The sequence below is a fragment of the Pelobates fuscus genome, chromosome 9 (assembly GCF_036172605.1).
Source record: "Pelobates fuscus isolate aPelFus1 chromosome 9, aPelFus1.pri, whole genome shotgun sequence".
Lineage (NCBI taxonomy): Eukaryota > Metazoa > Chordata > Amphibia > Anura > Pelobatidae > Pelobates > Pelobates fuscus.
The window spans coordinates 8,134,615-8,156,487 of record NC_086325.1 but is presented as its reverse complement, the minus strand read 5'-3'; the positions used below and the strand labels follow the sequence as shown (position 1 = coordinate 8,156,487).

Sequence of the window (21,873 nt, the reverse complement as noted above, 5' to 3'; positions counted from 1 at the left end):
AACTGTAGAATGTGGAGGGAACATGGAACACGAGGGTATAGTGAGGCAGAAACTGCAGAATGTGGAGGGAACATGGAACACGGAGGTATAGTGAGATGGAAACTAGAGAACGTGGAGGGAACATCGAACATGATGGTCTAGTGAGGCAGAAACTGCAGAATGTGGAGGGAACATTGAACACGGGGGCAGGGCCAGATTAAGAGCCCAGTGGGCCTGGTGCTGACACTTATGATGGGCCTTATTACAAAATCTTATTGACCAAAAACACTAAAACAGTCCTACCTCCTAAGGGTCATATATCTGATGGAGACATACCCTATGCTAATCTCGCTTTCATCTTTCAAGTAAACCCGTATCCCCTAACAGCAGTGTCCAATAAAGCAGGAAGTCTATGGATGGGGTAAAAGGGTGGGCCACTGACACAAATCACATAACCAGAACTGCCGAAAGGGGCAAACATACACAAAAATGGGGGCATATCTGTGTCCCCATGTATCCCTAGGACACTAGGGGACATTCAGAGACATTGGGACACTGGGAGACATGGGGACACTGAGATACTAGGGAACACTGGGAGACCTGGGGACACTGAGACTCTTGGGGACACTGGGAGACATGGAGACATGGGGACACTGTGGGTGACTTTGAGACATGAGAGGATACTGATACATAGGGGACACTGTAGACTTGATAGAGACCTGGGTACAGGTCAAAATTTGCGGTGTCCAATAAACCTGCTTAAATCTATCACAGTGAGTGCCTGAGATTTTTTTTATTTTATAATAGTGGACACTGAGACACTTGGGGGCACTGTGAGACATGGGGACACTGGGAGACTAAGGGAGTCTGAAAGACTAGGGGACACTGAGACACTAAGGACACTGAGGGACACTGGGATACATGGAGCTCTGATACACAGGGGACACTGGAGACTTGATAAAGACCTGGGTACAGGTCAAAACATTGCGGTGTCCAATAAACCTGCTTAAATTTATCACAGTGAGTGCCTGAGATTTTTTCTTTTATACTACGGGACACTGAGACACTAGGAGACATGGGGACACTGGGAGATATTGGAACACTGAGAGACATGGGGACTTTGGGAGACTAGGAAACACTGAGACACTAGGGACACTGGCACACTACAGACATTGAGAGACACGGGGAGACATTGGGATACTGAGATATTAGGGACACTGGCTGGGAGACATGGGAACACCCCATGTCTCCCTGTGTCTCTCAGTGTCCCCATGTCTCTGTGTCCTCTAGTGTCTCAGTGTCCCCATGTCGCCCAGTGTCCCCTAGTGTTTGTTTCCCCACGTCTCCCAGTGTCCCTTAGAGTCTGTGTCCCCATGTCTCAAAGTGTTCCGATGTCACTAGGACACTAGGGGACACTTAGAGACATTGGGACACTGGGAGAGACTAGGGGACTCTGGGAGACTAGAGACACAGACACTAGGGACACTGAGAGACACCAGGGACACTGAGAGACATGGGGATACTGAGACACTAGGGACACTGGCTGGGAGACATGAGGACACTGAGAGACTAGGGGCCACTGTGTCCCTAGTGTCTCAGGGTCCCCATGTTCCCCTGTGTCCCTATGTCTCCCAGTGTCCCAATGTCTCAGCGTCCCCAAGTCTCTCACCGTCCCCATGTCTCGCAGGCTCGGAGCTGCTGTCTGGACTCTCTGTGCAGAGCTGCTCCCCCGTGGATCAGTGTGTAGAGAGAGGGAGATGCTGTAACTTTTTATCCCTGCCTCTCTCCGCACAAACAACGACCCCTACTGGCCAGCGCTGGTATTGCAGAATAATCTCTGTTTATACTGAGACAGACATTTGTATTGCCAGTATTACTGCAATACCAGCACTGGATAGGCAGCCTCAAATACCTAAGAAATACCTGGCAATCATAAGAAATACATGAGAAATACCTGGCAACCCTTAGAGTAGTGTGTAAAAAAATATTTTTATTTTTTTTTAATCAATGGGCCTGGGCCTGGAGCTGCGGCTCCGTCAGCCCCTAGGTTAATCCGGCCCTGCACAGGGGTATAGTGAGACAGAAACTGGAGGATGTGGAGGGAACGTTGAACACAAGGGTATAGTGAGACGCAAATTGGAGAATGTGGAGAGAAGATGGAACACAAGGGTATAGTCAGGCGGAAACTGGAGGATGTGGAGGGAACGTTGAACACAAGGGTATAGTGAGGCAGAAACTGGAGGATGTGGAGGAAACGTTGAACAAAAGGGTATAGTGAGGCAGAAACTGGAGAATGTGGAGGGAACATTGAACACAAGGGTATAGTGAGACGCAAATTGGAGAATGTGGAGAGAAGATGGAACACAAGGGTATAGTCAGGCGGAAACTGGAGGATGTGGAGGGAACGTTGAACACAAGGGTATAGTGAGGCAGAAACTGGAGGATGTGGAGGAAACGTTGAACACATGGGTATAGTGAGGCAGAAACTGGAGAATGTGGAGAGAAGATGGAACACAAGGGTATAGTCAGGCGGAAACTGGAGAACATGGAGGGTTTGACGAGGCGGAAACTGGAGAATGTAGAGAGGAAATAAATTTTGATCTGGTGAAGAAAAAGCAAGAGGGGCACATAGATCAGGAGGGGACGTGTAACATGGGGGTTCGGAAAAAAGCCAGCAGGAGAGTGTGTACGGGGTATAGGACAGTAGGGTGTGAAGATCTAGAACATGGAATATGTGAAAGGAACATAAAGATGTGAAAGTGAGAGGCTGTAGACACGGAACGCATGGGTGTGGAAAACTGGACTTGGGTTGGACATGGCACTTGAGAGTCAGGAGAGGAGGGAACTGGAGGGTGTGAAGGATGACATAGAACTTAAGGGTGTGGAGAGGAGAAAACGGAATTGCATGGAGGGGACATGGATAGTGAAAATCTTGGAGAAGAGAAAGCAAAAGGTCATGGGAGGCATAGGGCACAAAGCGAGGAAGCGGGAGAGGATGTGGACAGGGCATGTGACAGAACCGGGTAGATGTGGAAGAAACATGGGGTGAAAGCGGGAAGGTGGGGGCTCAGAACGAGAGGGGGTGGAATGGGTACGGAACTCGTGAGCGTGGAGCAAAAGATGAAGGAGAACACAAGAGTGGATCTAAAAAAGCAGGAAGATATAAAGAAAAAAAAACACCTCAGGAAAAAATGGGGCTGTAGGGAAAGTGTGTACGTATAAATGAGCAGACAGAAAGAAATGGAATGTGAGTATGTGGAGTGGAGGAAGCGGGGTGGTGTGTGGAAGGACATGAAGTAATCTAGACAGAATGAGGTCTTGAAGGGGAAGGACAAAAATAGTGTGTGAAAGACAGTGGAGGGCCCAAGGATTTGAGAATGTGGAGAGTAAGAAGCAGGAGTTCATGGAGGTCTTGCAGGTCACCTCTACTGGAACTTAATATTTCTTGTGGAGTGTTCTCGACTGAAGTAAGTAGCACAGAAATTGTCTAATAGGAGCTTTGTGGGCGTATTTTGATTCCACCCACCAGAAAACCGCTATATAATCTGGGATTGTAAAACATTAGATTAAAGGCCTTTCATGTTAGTCCCCAACATATGTTCTCAGATCATGACCAAAGGATGCGAGACAGTGGACATGACCCTGCGCAGAAATGGCCTTGGCCAGCTGGGCTTCCATGTTAAGTATGATGGCACTGTCGCAGAGGTGGAGGACTATGGCTTCGCGTGGCAGGCTGGCTTACGGCAAGGAAGTCGACTTGTGGAGATCTGCAAGGTGGCAGTGGTGACTCTTAGCCACGACCAGATGATTGATCTTCTGCGCACATCGGTTACAGTCAAGGTGGTGATTATACCGCCCCATGAAGATGGTGTGCCACGAAGGTAAGATTTCGCCCTCCTTCTGCAGCTGCAGATATTTTGTGTTTTACCGTTTAAAAGTTTGCTGTAAAAGTGCCAGCATGTGGCTTCCCTGGCAAGGTTGGCCGAAGAGGATTGGTTCCCAGTGTGTGTGCTTTAGTGAATTGTGGTATAAAGAGGGTTTGACTGTTATACTGAGCCAGGAAGTGGTTATAGTGAAGTGAAACATTATGGAATGCAACAAGACGCAGGGGGAGTTTTAATAAATTGTGCTATAGAGAGGAATTATTTATCATGCAGAAACCTGCCTTCAGACCCTACAGCATTAATCCACCGATGCTTTCTGTAACATGTTTAAATCTGTGCTCACCGGTCTGCCCTTTCCCTTCCCATACACACTGCTCTGCGACCTTCCCCCCCCCCCCCCCCTATACACTGCTCTGCGACCTCCCTCCCCCCCCATACACACTGCTCTGCGACCTCCCTCCCCATACACACTGCTCTGCGACCTCCCTAGGCTGCGTATGATCTATATATTGGAACGGCGTGTGTGTGGAGTTCTATATCTGAACGGCGTGTGCGGAGTTCTATATCTGAACGGCGTGTGTGGAGTTCTATATCTGAACGGCGTGTGCGGAGTTCTATATCTGAACGGCGTGTGCGGAGTTCTATATCTGAACGGCGTGTGCGGAGTTCTATATCTGAACGGCGTGTGCGGAGTTCTATATCTGAACGGCGGGTGCGGAGTTCTATATCTGAACGGCGTGTGCGGAGTTCTATATCTGAACGGCGTGTGTGGAGTTCTATATCTGAACGGCGTGTGTGGAGTTCTATATCTGAACGGCATGTGTGGAGTTCTATATCGGAACGGCGTGTGTGCGGAGGTCTATATCGGTACAGCGTGTGATTTGTATGTGGGTCATTCTGTATCAGAGCGCAGTTTGTAGGAATTGTATGTATATGGAATTAAAGAGAGAGCTCAGGTTTTAAGTACTTGTAGAATAATCTAGAACTATCCAGAAAGTTACTAAAGGTGCCAAGTCGGCCCAGCATGGATTGCTGTTTTTATTGAACAGATACTGCAAGCAGTCTCTCTGTAACAAAACTTGCCGGTTAACCACACCCGGTAAAAAAATCTGTGCAGGGCAAGTCAGGACAATTATCTCCCTGTGTTCTGGCAGGACTAACTTAGAGTTTGCTGTAACGTGCTCCATGAGAGGGTAGTTATTATGGGATGTGAGAATAACTAAGTCCTGCTAAGGTACGTATCAGACCGTCTGTTAGCATTCTGACTGCCAGAATTCTAAATTCATATTATACTCTTTATCACTGAAAGCGTTGTTTCAGGAATGTTTGACATGTGTGCTGTTTGCAGTCTGTCACTGTGTAGTTCACATGTTACACGGATACATTCTTACATGTATAAAGACTCTCTCCTGCGTGCAAAGACCTCTACTCGCTCCCTTCTGGTCCTGCCAGGTTTAGTCACACTGTTAAACATGTTTCTTCTAAAGGGGCTGGACTGAAACCTCCATGGACCATAAGGACGCAGATCATGCCTCATCCACCTCCAGACCACCATACCGCAGCAACACCACTTGGCAGTGGAGCGGCTCTGCTACCCATCACGGTGCCAGTCCTTCACAAAAATGGGTAATACCTAACCATCCACAGTCATTGAACCGGCCTCCAAAGCAGGCTCCAGCAGTGCCCATCAGGGAACCACAGTCTCTTCACAATAACCGGAGGTGGGTTTGATGCAGACAATAATGACTCCACTCCTATATGGGACTGTCCCTTTAACCCATTAAACATGTCGCTGTCATTAGGTCACTTTGCTCCTACATGGGACTGTCCCTTTAACCCATTAAACATGTCACTGTCATTAGGTCACTTTGTTCCTACATGGGACTGTCCCTTTAACCCATTAAACATGTCACTGTCATTAGGTCACTTTGCTCCTACATGGGACTGTCCCTTTAACCCATTAAACATGTCACTGTCATTAGGTCACTTTGCTCCTACATGGGACTGTCCCTTTAACCCATTAAACATGTCACTGTCATTAGGTCACTTTGCTCCTACATGGGACTGTCCCTTTAACCCATTAAACATGTCACTGTCATTAGGTCACTTTGTTCCTACATGGGACTGTCCCTTTAACCCATTAAACATGTCACTGTCATTAGGTCACTTTGCTCCTACATGGGACTGTCCCTTTAACCCATTAAACATGTCACTGTCATTAGGTCACCTTGCTCCTACATGGGACTGTCCCTTTAACCCATTAAACATGTCACTGTCATTAGGTCACTTTGCTCCTACATGGGACTGTCCCTTTAACCCATTAAACATGTCACTGTCATTAGGTCACTTTGCTCCTACATGGGACTGTCCCTTTAATCCATTAAACACGTCACGGTCATTAGGTCCCTTTGTTCCTACATGGGACTGTCCCTTTAACCCATTAAACATGTCACTGTCATTAGGTCACTTTGCTCTTACATGGGACTGTCTCTTTAACCCACTAAACATGTCCCTGTCATTAGGTCACTTTCCTCTTAAATGGGACTGTCCCTTTAACCCATTAAACATGTCGCTGTCATTAGGTCACTTTGCTCCTACATGGGACTGTCCCTTCAACCCATTAAACATGTCACTTTTATTAGGTCATGGGACTTTCCCTTTAACCCATTAAACATGTCACTGCCATTAGGTCACTTTGTTCCTACATGGGACTGTCTCTTTAACCCATTAAACATGTCGCTGTCATGAGGTCACTTTGCTCCTACATGGGACTGTCCCTTTAAACCATTAAACCTTTCACTGTCATTAGGTCACTTTGCTCCTACATGGGACTGTCCCTTTAACCCATTAAACATGTCACTGTCATTAGGTCACTTTGCTCCTACATGGGACTGTCCCTTTAACCCATTAAACATGTCACTGCCATTAGGTCACTTTGCTCCTACATGGGACTGTCTCTTTAACCCATTAAACATGTCACTGTCATTAGGTCACTCTGCTCCTACATAGGACTGTCTCTTTAACCCATTAAACATGTCACTGTCATTAGGTCACTCTGCTCCTACATGGGACTGTCTCTTTAACCCATTAAACATGTCACTGTCATTAGGTCACTTTGTTCCTACATGGGACTGTCCCTTTAACCCATTAAACATGTCGCGGTCATTAGGTCACTTTGTTCCTACATGGGACTGTCCCTTTAACCCATTAAACATGTCGCGGTCATTAGGTCACTTTGTTCCTACATGGGACTGTCCCTTTAACCCATTAAACATGTCACTGTCATTAGGTCACTTTGTTCCTACATGGGACTGTCCCTTTAACCCATTAAACATGTCGCGGTCATTAGGTCACTTTGCTCCTACGTGGAACTGTCCCTTTAACCCATTAAACATGTCACTGTCATTAGGTCACTTTGTTCCTACATGGGACTGTCCCTTTAACCCATTAAACATGTCGCGGTCATTAGGTCACTTTGTTCCTACATGGGACTGTCCCTTTAACCCATTAAACATGTCACTGTCATTAGGTCACTTTGTTCCTACATGGGACTGTCCCTTTAACCCATTAAACATGTCGCTGTCATTAGGTCACTTTGCTCCTACGTGGAACTGTCCCTTTAACCCATTAAACATGTCACTGTCATTAGGTCACTTTGTTCCTACATGGGACTGTCCCTTTAACCCATTAAACATGTCGCGGTCATTAGGTCACTTTGCTCCTACATGGGGCTGTCCCTTTAACCCATTAAACATGTCACTGTCATTAGGTCACTTTGCTCCTACATGGGACTGTCCCTTTAACCCATTAAACATGTCACTGTCATTAGGTCACTTTGCTCCTACATGGGACTGTCCCTTTAACCCATTAAACATGTCACTGTCATTAGGTCACTTTGCTCCTACATGGGTCTGTCACTTTAACCCATTAAACATGTCACTGTCATTAGGTCACTTTGCTCCTACATGGGACTGTCCCTTTAACCCATTAAACATGTCGCTGTCATTAGGTCACTTTGCTCCTACATGGGACTGTCCCTTTAACCCATTGTGAGCATTATGTTTTAAATTTTTGTTTTTTTGATGGGAAAGGCTCCATAAATCACTTTGTAGGAAGTTGTTGTTACCATCGGTTACTTAATCCTGAAAAACTGGCACAGCTTGTGTCAGTAAGGTGTGACGGGGAGGAGATACCTAAAGGGCACCAGGAGAATATAACTTGTATATACAGCTTTTTTAACTTCTCAAATCTGTTCTCCAAATATACAGGCCAGTGAGCTATCCAGAGACGCCGTATATCGCCACGTCGCCGACGGCAGTGGATAAAGGACAGCCGTACCGGCATACTTCGGGAAGTTTTTCTACCCCAAACACCAGTGGAGCCAGCTACAGTCGCTTCAAGCCAGCCATGGAAAGGTGAGTCTGATTTATTTCATTTACTTATAAAAAAAAAAAAAAAGGATGTGTTACTTGAAGAGAGATACTTTGCTGGGGGGAAAAAAACACAACTTCTGCCAGAGTTATGTTTTATCCATCTTGTTTCCACCCTCACATGTAACCCACTTTCACTTCTTCTCTGTTAATCTGGGTGTAATTATACATTGTCTTTTTTTATTGAGGCGGTGCCCAATAAACAGTCTCTATTTATAGTGTGCACGTTTTCCAGTGGGTGGAAACCTGTCTCTGGGATTAGGAATTACTGACAGGATGGTCTAAACGTGAAGGACCGGAGCGGTAGAACTCAGGAGATGAGGATGATATGGTTATAGCTGGGAAGCGTGATGGTAACATTGTATGAGGCTGAAAGATGGCAGCTCCTTTGTTGGTCCTCATTGATGTATTTTTTTCTAATTGCAGCAGATTTGGAACTCCGCAGAGATCCACACTGCAGCTAGAAAGCTACTACGTGCAGGACGGGATGTCCAGTGGAGAGAAGTATCCAGGAGGTGTCACCAACCAGGAAATGACAACAGAGAGGCAAAAATCAGGTGAGGAATCTCAAGTGCCCTAATGGAGCAGGTGTCTTTACCCTGACGGTCACATAGGCATTGCCAAACAAAAAACATATTTTCTCAAACGCTGGAACTACTTCTCCCATGATACCTGGGTCCAGATCAGGATGATTGCAAAGCTTTACCTGAACCTGGACTGTACCATATTTAACATTATAAAAAAGTACCTGTTTGCTTAGAAATGGCAATAAAATCTCTCCTGAAAAAATAAAATCTATAGATAAACGAACACGCTGAGCACCAGAATAGCCACATCTGCGGAGACTAGTTTTGTCTGACAATGTAAAACATTGCCGCTTATAAACTAATTATTGTATTGTGCCAAATGCTCACTTTCTCCTCAAAGCTTCTGGAAAGACTTGTCTTTACCCGTATGTCTCACTTCCTCAATTCCAACTCTCTCCTTGACCCTCTTCAATCTGGCTTCAGCCCCCTCCACTCTACTGAGACTGCTCTTATTAAAGTTACTAACGACCTCATCGCAGCTAAATCCAAAAGCCACTACTCCATACTAATTCTTTTTGACCTCGCTGCTGCCTTTGACACCGTTGATCATGCTCTCCTTCTTCAAACTCTTCAATCGCTTGGTCTCTGTCCTCTCGTGGTTTTCCTCTTATCTCTCCCAACGCTCATTTAGTGTCTCCTTTTCTAGTGATCCGGTTGGAGTCCCCCAAGGCTCTGTCCTAGGTCCCCTTCTATTTACTCTTTATACTGCCTCTCTTGGTAAACGTATTACCTTTTTTGGACTCCACTACAACAAGACCACTGATGACACCTAGATATATCTCTAGTAATTTCCCGCATGGATTATTGTAATCCTCTCCTAATTGGTCTTCCCAAAAGCCATATTGCCCCGCTACAGTCTGTAATAAATGGTGCCGCCAGACTTCCTGTATCCTATAGGAGTCAATTCAAACCCATACCTATAAAGCACTGAACAATTCTAGCCCCTCTTATATCTCTTCACAGATCCATAGGTAAGCCCCTACTCAGTCTCTCCGCTCTGCCCATGACCACCTCCTGTCCGTTGTCCGCACCTGTATGGCCAACTCACGCTTGCAGGACTTCTCGCGGGCGGCTCCCTTCCTATGGAATAGCCTGCCTACCGCCATCAGACTCTCCCCTAGTCTTCAATCGTTTAAGAAGAGCCTTAAGACCCATCTCTTTAGGAAAACTTATAGCCTCCCAGAGGTACCTCTACCTCACATACCTGTCTCTTGCTCTCTCCTAAAGGGCAGCACTCTACTCTCTCCTCCAGCTCTGCCTCACTCTCACCTTATTTGATTGCTATTTCCTGTCCTAATGTGTTTTACACCCCACCTCCTATAGACTGTAAGCTCGTTTGAGCAGGGCCCTCTTCAACCTATCGTTCCTGTAAGTTTTCTTGTAATTGTCCTATTTATAGTTAAACCCCCCCTCTCATAATTGTAAAGCGCTACGGAATCTGTTGGCGATATATAAATGGCGATAATAATATTAATATAACCATGACGGACAGGAGGCGCCCAGTTGCAGGATAAAGAGGTGTTGATTTCTACATTTAGGGTTAATATTAAAGATTGTGGGAAGTGAGAGTTCCACTTTGATTTGCATCTGGTTGAGCGTGTGTATGGATACAGCACTAACCTCAAAGACAGTAGGAATGTAACTTGGTTACCCCAACAATCCAAATGCATACATATGAGTATCACATGAATTAGTGGATGTATAATATTTACATATGTCCCAGAGAGAGATGTCTTTTTTTTAGTAACATAGTAAAACCTGCTAAAAATAGTGTATTTTGGCGGTCAGTCTGTTATCCTCCTTGATGGGCAGGTGTACAATGAGAGGGCAAGCGGTTCTGGTTCTCTTACTTGATGTCTCATATGAAATGTTAAGATAGAAAAGAACAACACTAGTGTAACCCAGTACATTCAATGATCTACTTGTTATAGTGATAAAAATATACTCACAAGGCAGAGCTTCCAATCAGCTATTAGATAACGCTTAGACCGGTATGAGCCCCGCTCACAGATATGTCATTGTGCGACCTTTTTGAGGGCTCACAGTGCAGCCGGCATATGGAATGAATAAAACAAATATAGTGCTCTCTACTTGAAATGGTTACAATTGTAAATTCACAATGAAATCTACTTACATTTTTAAGAGCAGAATATGTTTTATGACATCAGCTTGGGTGGCATGATCCCCACCAGACGCGTCTGTAGAAACTCCTTTGTATAAATAAGATGTCGGGATAAATTCAGGATAAAATGTAGGACCAAACAAGATAAATAAAAATCATTTAAAAAAAAATGTGATAGTATAAAACAAAATTATTGTGATATACCATACACATATAAATAAAGCAAACAAAAATAATCACTGTGAGTATGTGTTTGTGTGTCTGGGTTTGTTTCTGTTAGTAGCTGCTGTCTGTGTGTGTGTGCATGGAATCGTAAAGGTAAACTATAGTCACCACAACAACCACAGCTTAATGCAGTTGTTCTGGTGAGTATAATCATTGCCTTCAGGCTTTTTAATACAAACACTGCCTTTTCAGAGAAAAGGCAGTGTTTACATTGCCCCTAGGGACACCTCCAAGTGGTCACTCCTCAGATGGTGCTTCCTGGCTCAGTGCTGCACAGTAGGCAGCAGTCCTTTTCAACGTCTGAATTTTCCTCATAGAGATGCATTGATTCAATGCATCTATATGAAGAAGTGCTGATTGGCCAAAATGGCGTTTTGCCTCCGCCCCCCCCTCCAATCCCACCTCCTTGCCGATTTTAGCCAGACCAATGCTTTCCCTATGGGGAGAAAGAGACGGGGGGTTGAGGGGAAAGAGGGGGAAGAGAGACATAAGGGGGAAAAAGACATACAGAGGGGCTGGGGGAAGAAAGAGGCACACAGAGGGACTGAGGCAGAGACACAGAGGCACACAGAGGGACTGAGGCAGAGACAAAGAGACACACAGAGAGGGACTGAGGCAGAGACAAAGAGACATACAGAAGGGAAGGAGAACAAAGTGACACACAAGGTTTGTAGTGGGGCAAAGTTGGATTGGGAGGTGAGAAAGAGACACACAGAGGGACTGGAGTTAGAAAGAGACATATAGAAGGGATTCGGAAGGGGAGAAAGACAAAGGGGCTGGGGCTAAGAAACACACAAAAGGGGCTTGGAGAAAAGAGACATACAGAGGGGTGGAGAATGGTAAAAAGAGACACACAGGCTGGGATAAAGTAAAAGATACACAAGGAGAGTTCAAAGAGACACACAAGGGGGTTGTAGGAGACAGAAAGGAGAAAAATTGGAGACAACATACACTAAACAAGGTAAAACATATATATGTTATATATAAATATATAATGATGCCTATAATATTTAGATATATATTAATATACATTTATATATGCATAATACACACAGAAATGTCAATAATATGCAACATATATGTAATAAGCACGTATTGGCCCAGTCTTGTTGCTAGGTGCACACTCCAGCACATTAACATATTCAAAGTGAAGAGCGCACCCATAGGACTTCAGAATAAAACAAGCTAACTTAATTTTTTACAGCCGTGCAACAGCATTCATTCACCATTTCAATCCCATTACCAAACTTTCCTTAATATGTCTAGGTAGTTGGACTGAAACATTGGTTATATGCAAATGTAAAAATACTCTTTTGTTTATTTTGAAGCCCTATGAGTGCTTTCTTTTGTTGAAGTAATAGTTTTTAATTTTAAGTTATCTTTTCCACCTCTATATCAGAACACTATGTAGTCGCGACGCATAAATGGGCTGGTATAGCATTTTTTCCAGGCCTGCTTTTAAGGATTGACCGATATTGATTTTTTTAGAGCTGATACCGATAATCTGTGAAGTTTCAGGCCAATAGCCGATAACTTGCCGATATTCTGTACATTTACCATTTTGAAAAAATAAACAAATTCTAAAGGTAAATGCACAAAATATACATGCCACATGTAGTGGATGCAGTGTGTTTAGACAGGGGAGCTGTGTGTGTTTGTGTAGTGTGTGTATAATTAATGCAAAGTGTGTTTGTGTAGTGTGTGTATAATGAATGCAAAGTGTGTTTGTGTAGTGTGTATAGTGAATGCAGTGAGTGTTTGTGTAGTGTGTATATATAGTGAATGCTGTGTGTGTGTGTGTGTGTGTGTGTGTGTTTGTGTAGTGTGTGTATAGTGATTGCAGAGTTTTTGTAGTGTGTTTAGTGAATGCAGAATGTGAGTTTGTGTAGTGTGTGTATAGTGAATGCAGTGTGGGTTTGTGTAGTGTGTGTGTTTGTGTAGTGCGTATAGTGAATGCTGAGTTTGTGTAGTGTGTGTATATAATGCAGTGTGTGTGTAGTGTGTATACATTGCAGTGTGTATATAATGCAGAGTGTGTGTGTAGTGTGTGTATATAATGCAGTGTGTGTGTGTAGTGTGTATATAATGCAGTGTGTTTGTGTAGTGTGTGTATATAATGCAGTGTGTGTGTTTGTGTAGTGTGTGTATATAATGTAGTGTGCGTATATAATGCAGTGTGTGTTTGTGTAGTGTGTGTATATAATGCAGTGTGTGTTTGTGTAGTGTGTGTAAATAATGCAGTGTGTGTAGTGTGTGTATACAATGCAGTGCATGTGTGTAGTGTGTGTGTACAGAATGCAGTGTGTGTGTGTTTGTGCTGAGATGTAATTTGTGTAAAATGGGCGGGGGAGGGGCATTTTTTTTTCATTATTATTTTTTTTTTTATATTTCAATGTTTTTGATTTTTTTAGTCCCCCTTCCCTGCTTCTTACCAGGGAGGGGGGATATAGTATTCCCTGGTGGTCTGTGGCTTGTTAAGTACTGGGGGGACCCCGCAGCAAGCTGTTACTTACCTTCCCAGCAGCTCCCTGTGTAAATCTCGCGATCCTTAGTGCCGTGTGGACTCTCGAGATTTACACTGGGGAGCTGGAGGAGCTGTTGGGAAGGTAAGTAACAGCTTGCTGCGGGCCCCCCCAGGTCCTAGGAGGTATTATCGGCAATATCGGTAACTCTATTGGCCGATACCGATATTGCCGAAAATACAGAATATCGGACGATAATATCGGTAAAACCGATAATCGGTCGATCCCTAGTTGCTTTTAGTTCCCAGTCCGGTCCTGCTGACCCTAAAGAGTTCCTTTAACTCTGACCATAGGTTACAGTAGAGGTAGGCAACCTTCGGCACTCCAGATGCTGTGAACTACATCTCCCTTGATGCTTTGCCAGCATTATGACTGTAAGTGCATTATGGGGACTCACTACCACTGGCGTGCCAAAGATTGTCTAACCCCGGGCACAGTCACAACTTTGTAAAGCTTAGCCCAAATTATACAGATCTGGATTTCAGTTCACCACAATTCAACCACGTATCATTGTTATGTAGTGTTTAGTGAATTATTTTAATTTAGAAGACACGGCTGCCTCTTTTTGGTTTTATAATTTTTTTTTTTTTGTAAATCTGTTTATTGAAATATAACAGAAGTATCAGGTCGGCTCGCAGGCCTGAAAAGGATGCATTATTTCCAATGGGTAACAAGATAAACAATAAGGTTCATGGTTCAGTAAAGTACAAGCAATCATAACATGTCATGTCGTGGTCCGAGGATTCTGGGTGCGTGGCTAGTTACATATGTTGTGGCACCTACCCCTAGAGAAGGGGTGCAGTGGATGCGTCTCGTCCTAGGATGGTGTATTCGCACATTTGGACACAAATATGTGTATAATCGTGACAAGCCACAATACTTGTTTCATTCACATCGGGCGATAAAGTTACACATATTGTAAGCAAAAAGAGAAGAGAATGTATATCAAGCTACAGACAAATTCAGAGAATATATGTATGTGTGCGTATTCTCAACGTACTGCCACTCTTATGTTGGATACTGCTTGCGTTCGCAACCCACATGTTGTAGGCTAGGCTAACTCAACTTATGTACAGTCACCATCTTCGGAAGTATAGATTAAGTCGTATAGTATCATGTCATAGGAAGGAGGGCCAGTTGGTCAGGTAGTAAGGGTCTGTCAATTCGGGTCAGGAGGAATAGAGTGGAGATGGGTTATGGTCGAGGATTCCGTTGAGTCGCGTCGGGCGTATATGACATAGCACCAGGGTTGGGACCTCTCCTGCGTCTTGGGCGTGTATTAGATGTGCTTCCATCTGTGCAGTGGCGCTTAAGTATCTTTCTCCGTTGAGATTATTAGCCTATTCCTCATCCCTCCCCGACCTCAAAAACTCAACCCACAGCCTCCTCCCGTGAATACCCATATCTTAGGGCCCGTGTCAGAAGCGGAGGCCGACCCTTCCCCCGTGACCACCACCTGTAGCAGAGCTCGAGAGTTAGACATTAGTCTGTTCCACCCCCATGCCGTTATATCATGTCCATATAGTAGGATCACGTCATTAAGTGTGTCATGTCGGGGGCGACTGACTTTGTCACGCATACGTGTAGTGAGCACCTATCAGTCAAGGCGTCACGGTGTAGGTTGTGTCCCGTTTATGGGTCAGCCAGGGCATTACGCATCCCTGGTGACGGGGCTAGCAATCAGGGTCCAGAGTCCTTTCTCAGATCCTAGTCCGAGAGTCACTATCTGTTGGTGTCGTTGTCTGTCATAAGTCGTATGTCGCCAACTACCCGCCCTGTATTTGGTCCTACCAGTCCCGATCCCAGACAGACCGGGCCCCTACAGACCCGGAGCAGAGGGGAGAAGGAAGGGAGTTAGGGGGGGGAGGGCATTGTATTCTGAGCAGTACTTCCTCGAGCGCTCGCCTCCTGTCGGTATCTAGCGATATATAAGAACCACGGGGTCCACATTTCGGCGTGCTTGGTTCCTCGGCCAGTGATGGTGGCGTGGGTTTCCTCAGCCCCCTGAATCTCTTCCACCCTGCGTATCCATTCTTGTTTAGTTGGTACCGCATTCGTCTTCCAAAGGGCTGGGATGTTCGCTTTGGCGGCATTAAGCAAGTGTCGTAAGATCGACTTCTTGTATACTGAGATGGGCTGAGTGGACATGTGTAGCAAGGCCAATTCCGCAGTCCAGTCGGGTATATCTCCCAAGATAAGCTCCAACGTGGTTTTGACCATGTCCCAGTAGGGAGCGATTACTCTGCACTCCCACCAGATATGGGATACCGTGCCACGTTCTTCTTGGCATCTCCAGCACACCGGGGGGTGAGACGAACAAATGCGGTGTAAAAATACTGGCGTCCTATACCATAGGGATCTGAGTTTGTAGTTCATCTCTTGGTAATAGGAGCTCATAGAGCTCTTATGTTGCCAGAGTAATGCTAAATCCCACTGTTGGGCGGTGAATGTTTTCCCCAGTTGTCCCTCCCATTGCCGTTTAAATGCCATCTGGGCAGGTGTGCCTCCGGTCAGCAGTTGTTGATACAGCGTCGAAATTGCGTGATCGAGGGTGGCCCCTCGGTCACACAGTTTTTCGAACCAAGTGAGGTCTCTACATAAACGTTCATTGTGCGGTATTGAGGCGTGGAAGTGTTTCAGTTGTAGGTACCGGAGTTGTAAAAGGGATGTCCGTGGCCTGTCTGCCAGCAGTGAGGGGAATCCCGCAATTTCCCATCGGCGAGAACCGTATATATAGGTATATATTCACGCGTACTCTCAGTGGGCCACACTCCCGCTGGGAGATTGGTTTTATAATTTGTGTCCTATGGATCACAATCTTTTCAAAAATGGATTCCTTCACTAAACCGGGAATTAAAAGCATAATTGTGCCATTTAGGACGGAAACAGCCAAACTAATTTTAGACTTTTTCTCAGTTGACTATTTTGACCTGAAGTTTGCAATGACCGTTTTCAAATTATTACAATTTACTTTTTAGTGTAAAAAAATGGAAAACATCTCATATTTCAAAACAATCTATTTCATTTTAAAGTTAGAGAGTTTCTTTAGCCCTGTGTACTCTATTTTAAGAGATTATTGTCCAAGTTTTGTTCAGACACTTGCTGTATTTGCCTTGTGTTAAGTTAGTGATTGTTTCTACAAGGGAATCGTTTACTTTTCCTGATTTCTAGGAACATCCCAAATTGAATGGGCGTTGGGTGAAAAGCTTCTTTGTGATTTGATTGTGAAGTCATGTTTAATTCCTCCTGTTGGCGTCTCCTTTGTAACGTACATGTATTTTTATGTCTGTGCAATGTAGGTAGGTTGGATTATCTCACAGAACATTTTTCTGCTCGGTAGTCTGGCATTATTGTTTGTGTTGACTATAAAGCACGTCACGGCAGAGCCCAATTTGTTTAGGCTTATTGTCATAAATCCCAATTTTTTTATCCCCATTATGTTCCCCTTTCCAGTTCATTGTAGGCTTTTATGTTTGTGTTTGTGTTCTTGTGCTAGTTATGCAGATGGAAAGAAATAGTCCCAGCACCATAACATCTACAGCTTTTTGTAATTATGGTGCTAGGAAGCTTTAGGTAAAGCCCCTTCTTTTTTTTTTTTTTTTTTTTAACCAAAACTGTAGGATTTCCTGAAACCCTATATCCACTACCTCACCACCCCTCCAGCCAGTCTTTTTTTTTTTATTTAAACAAACATTTGTATTTTGTGAGCTAGTAGCCTAGAGTACCGAAGAATCCTTTGGGGTTTTCGAATACCTTGAAAATGGTCTTTCCAAAAAACTCTGGAATTTCAGCCATAGCCCCTTTGTACCTTTTGCAATGGGAGTTTTCTTGCTGTGGAGCTCTGTGATACTCCTATACATTACTGTGAGTTTCTTGCTGTGAAGCTCTGTGATACTCCTATACATTACTGTGAGTTTCTTGCTGTGGAGCTCTGTGATACTCCTTTACATTGTTCATTACTGTGAGTTTCTTGCTGTGGAGCTCTGTGATACTCCTATACATTGTACATTACTGTGAGTTTCTTGCTGTGGAGCTCTGTGATACTCCTATACATTGTTCATTACTGTGAGTTTCTTGCTGTGGAGCTCTGTGATACTCCTTTACATTGTACATTACTGTGAGTTGTTTGCTGTGGAGCTCTGTGATACTCCTATACATTGTACATTACTGTGAGTTTCTTGCTGTGGAGCTCTGTGATACTCCTATACATTGTACATTACTGTGAGTTGTTTGCTGTGGAGCTCTGTGATACTCCTTTACATTGTACATTACTGTGAGTTTCTTGCTGTGGAGCTCTGTGATACTCCTTTACATTGTTCATTACTGTGAGTTTCTTGCTGTGGAGCTCTGTGATACTCCTATACATTGTACATTACTGTGAGTTGTTTGCTGTGGAGCTCTGTGATACTCCTATACATTGTACATTACTGTGAGTTTCTTGCTGTGGAGCTCTGTGATACTCCTATACATTGTACATTACTGTGAGTTGTTTGCTGTGGAGCTCTGTGATACTCCTATACATTGTACATTACTGTGAGTTTCTTGCTGTGGAGCTCTGTGATACTCCTATACATTGTACATTACTGTGAGTTTCTTGCTGTGGAGCTCTGTGATACTCCTATACATTGTACATTACTGTGAGTTTCTTGCTGTGGAGCTCTGTGATACTCCTTTACATTGTACATTACTGTGAGTTTCTTGCTGTGGAGCTCTGTGATACTCCTATACATTGTACATTACTGTGAGTTATTTGCTGTGGAGCTCTGTGATACTCCTTTACATTGTACATTACTGTGAGTTTCTTGCTGTGGAGCTCTGTGATACTCCTTTACATTGTTCATTACTGTGAGTTTCTTGCTGTGGAGCTCTGTGATACTCCTATACATTGTACATTACTGTGAGTTGTTTGCTGTGGAGCTCTGTGATACTCCTATACATTGTACATTACTGTGAGTTTCTTGCTGTGGAGCTCTGTGATACTCCTATACATTGTTCATTACTGTGAGTTTCTTGCTGTGGAGCTCTGTGATACTCCTATACATTGTACATTACTGTGAGTTGTTTGCTGTGGAGCTCTGTGATACTCCTATACATTGTACATTACTGTGAGTTTCTTGCTGTGGAGCTCTGTGATACTCCTATACATTGTACATTACTGTGAGTTTCTTGCTGTGGAGCTCTGTGATACTCCTATACATTGTACATTACTGTGAGTTTCTTGCTGTGGAGCTCTGTGATACTCCTATACATTGTACATTACTGTGAGTTGTTTGCTGTGGAGCTCTGTGATACTCCTATACATTGTACATTACTGTGAGTTTCTTGCTGTGGAGCTCTGTGATACTCCTATACATTGTACATTACTGTGAGTTTCTTGCTGTGGAGCTCTGTGATACTCCTATACATTACTGTGAGTTTCTTGCTGTGGAGCTCTGTGATACTCCTTTACATTGTACATTACTGTGAGTTTCTTGCTGTGGAGCTCTGTGATACTCCTATACATTGTACATTACTGTGAGTTTCTTGCTGTGGAGCTCTGTGATACTCCTATACATTGTACATTACTGTGAGTTTCTTGCTGTGGAGCTCTGTGATACTCCTATACATTGTACATTACTGTGAGTTTCTTGCTGTGGAGCTCTGTGATACTCCTATACATTGTACATTACTGTGAGTTTCTTGCTGTGGAGCTCTGTGATACTCCTATACATTGTACATTACTGTGAGTTTCTTGCTGTGGAGCTCTGTGATACTCCTATACATTGTACATTACTGTGAGTTGTTTGCTGTGGAGCTCTGTGATACTCCTATACATTGTACATTACTGTGAGTTTCTTGCTGTGGAGCTCTGTGATACTCCTATACATTGTACATTACTGTGAGTTTCTTGCTGTGGAGCTCTGTGATACTCCTATACATTACTGTGAGTTTCTTGCTGTGGAGCTCTGTGATACTCCTTTACATTGTACATTACTGTGAGTTTCTTGCTGTGGAGCTCTGTGATACTCCTATACATTGTACATTACTGTGAGTTTCTTGCTGTGGAGCTCTTCGATACTCCTATACATTGTACATTACTGTGAGTTTCTTGCTGTGGAGCTCTGTGATACTCCTTTACATTGTACATTACTGTGAGTTTCTTGCTGTGGAGCTCTGTGATACTCCTATACATTGTACATTACTGTGAGTTTCTTGCTGTGGAGCTCTTCGATACTCCTATACATTGTACATTACTGTGAGTTTCTTGCTGTGGAGCTCTGTGATACATTCTAGCACACTGCACATTACCGCGAGTTTTACGGTTGTGGAGCTCTGTGATACATTCTAGCACACTGCACATTACCGCGAGTTTTACGGTTGTGGAGCTCTGTGATACATTCTAGCACATTACTGTGAGTTCTCTGCCTGTGGAGCTCTGTGATACGCTCATACACACTTCACATTACTGTGAATTTTATTGCCATGGAGCTCTGTGACACTTATAATGTAAATTGGACTGTAAAGGTTCCCAATGTACAGTTTTTGTTTTTGAGAAGACCCTTTGTGCATTAATCCATCTTACAAGAATGCTTTCTCCAGCTGCTTTGAATTCTTTATTTTATTTAGTAAATGCCGTAGATTCCTTGTATATATGTGCCTACCACGTGTTTACAGATACTCTTACAGACGGCATGTGGTGGTGGAATGAAACATGCGATTTCATTGGAATTTGTTCTAAATAGTAAACGTCCCAGGGCAGTATTTTATTGTGGTTTAAGAAATTCTTGTGTCGAGGTTTGAAGTATACTGTCCCGTTCCTTAGGAAAGTGAATTCACCCTTTCTCTTTCAGGGATGTACAGTTAGTTTTTAGCCTGTGTCTTAGTGAGCAACTCACAAGTTTGTAATAAATCCAACACTACTAGATTTATTAAAGGGTCACTATAGTCACCAGAACAAACACTTATTGTATCTGTTCTGCTGAGTATAATCAATCCCTTCTGGCTTTTTGCTGTAAACACTGTTTGTTTCAGATAAAATGCAGTGTTTTCATTACAACCTAGTGATAAATCCACTGGCCGCCCCTCAGATGGCTGCTAGAGGGGCTTCCTGGGGCAGTGCTGCACAGTGTGACTGATATTCCACCCTCTGCATGGAGACACTGACCTTTCCTCATAGAGATGCATTGATTCAATAGATCTCTATGAGGAGATGCTGATTGGCCAGGGCTGTGTTTGAATTGTGCTGGCTCTGCCCCGATCTGCCTCTTTGACAGTCTCAGCCAATCCAATCATATGCCTTCCTATAGGGAAGCATTGTGACTGCCTGGGATCACCATTTCTAATTATGTCAGCCAAGCAAGCAGATCAGGGGCAAATGCAGCACCGGCAGACTGGAATATAATATTCCTTTTAATTAACCTCTTCATTTCGGCCGATGATGTTTAAAGAGGGAGACACGTAGTACTGACTTTGACTAAATAAAATGAGCAAATGTCTAAATGTAATAAATAGTCTGATCTGCCTGTAATATATGTAGTTATTTTGGACTTAATCACATTAATAAATTGTGTTTTGTGACACTATAGTCACCAGAACAACTACAGCTTATTTAATTTGTTCTGGTGAGTAGAATCATTACCTTCAGGCTTTTTGCTGTAAACACTGTCTTTTCAGAGAGAATGCAGTGTTTACATTACAGCCTAGTGATAACTTCACTGGCCACTCCTCAGATGGCTGTTAGAGATCCTTCCTGGGTTATGGCTGCCTAAAATGCATCCAAACAGTCAGTGTCTCCTCCCTCTGCATGCAGACACTGAACTTTCCTCATAGAGATTCATTGATTCAATTCATCTCTATGAGGAGATGCTGATTGACCAGGGCTGTGTTTGAATTGTGTTGGCTCTGTCTTCTTGTCAGTCTCAGACAATCCTATGGGGATGCATTGTGATTGGATCAGGCTACCACTTCTGCTGATGTCAGCAGGCAGTGGGCAGGTCTACAGGAAACAGGGACAAAGTCTGCAGCTCCAGACTTGAATACAAGTAAGATTTTACTATTTTAGGGGAAGGCCTAAGGGGTCAGGGGGGGCTAGATGGTGGTTTTAACCCTATAGGGTCAGGAATACATGTTTGTGTTCCTGGCCCT

At 43.9% G+C, this 21,873-nt stretch overlaps 1 protein-coding gene across 11 annotated transcripts in view; it reads left to right on the top strand.

The window, feature by feature from the left end:
* Positions 1 to 21,873, top strand: part of SIPA1L3 (signal induced proliferation associated 1 like 3) — a 186,304-nt gene that overhangs the window by 139,172 nt on the left and 25,259 nt on the right. For 9 of the 11 annotated variants that reach the window (XM_063431091.1, XM_063431087.1, XM_063431088.1 and 6 more), the window contains 4 exons: positions 3,586 to 3,860; positions 5,351 to 5,584; positions 8,132 to 8,278; positions 8,720 to 8,850. In XM_063431091.1, coding sequence (XP_063287161.1) covers positions 3,586 to 3,860; positions 5,351 to 5,584; positions 8,132 to 8,278; positions 8,720 to 8,850 — 787 coding nt within the window. The remainder of the gene's footprint in view (positions 1 to 3,585; positions 3,861 to 5,350; positions 5,585 to 8,131; positions 8,279 to 8,719; positions 8,851 to 21,873) is intronic. The other 2 variants (XM_063431096.1, XM_063431094.1) reach the window with 1 other exon arrangement.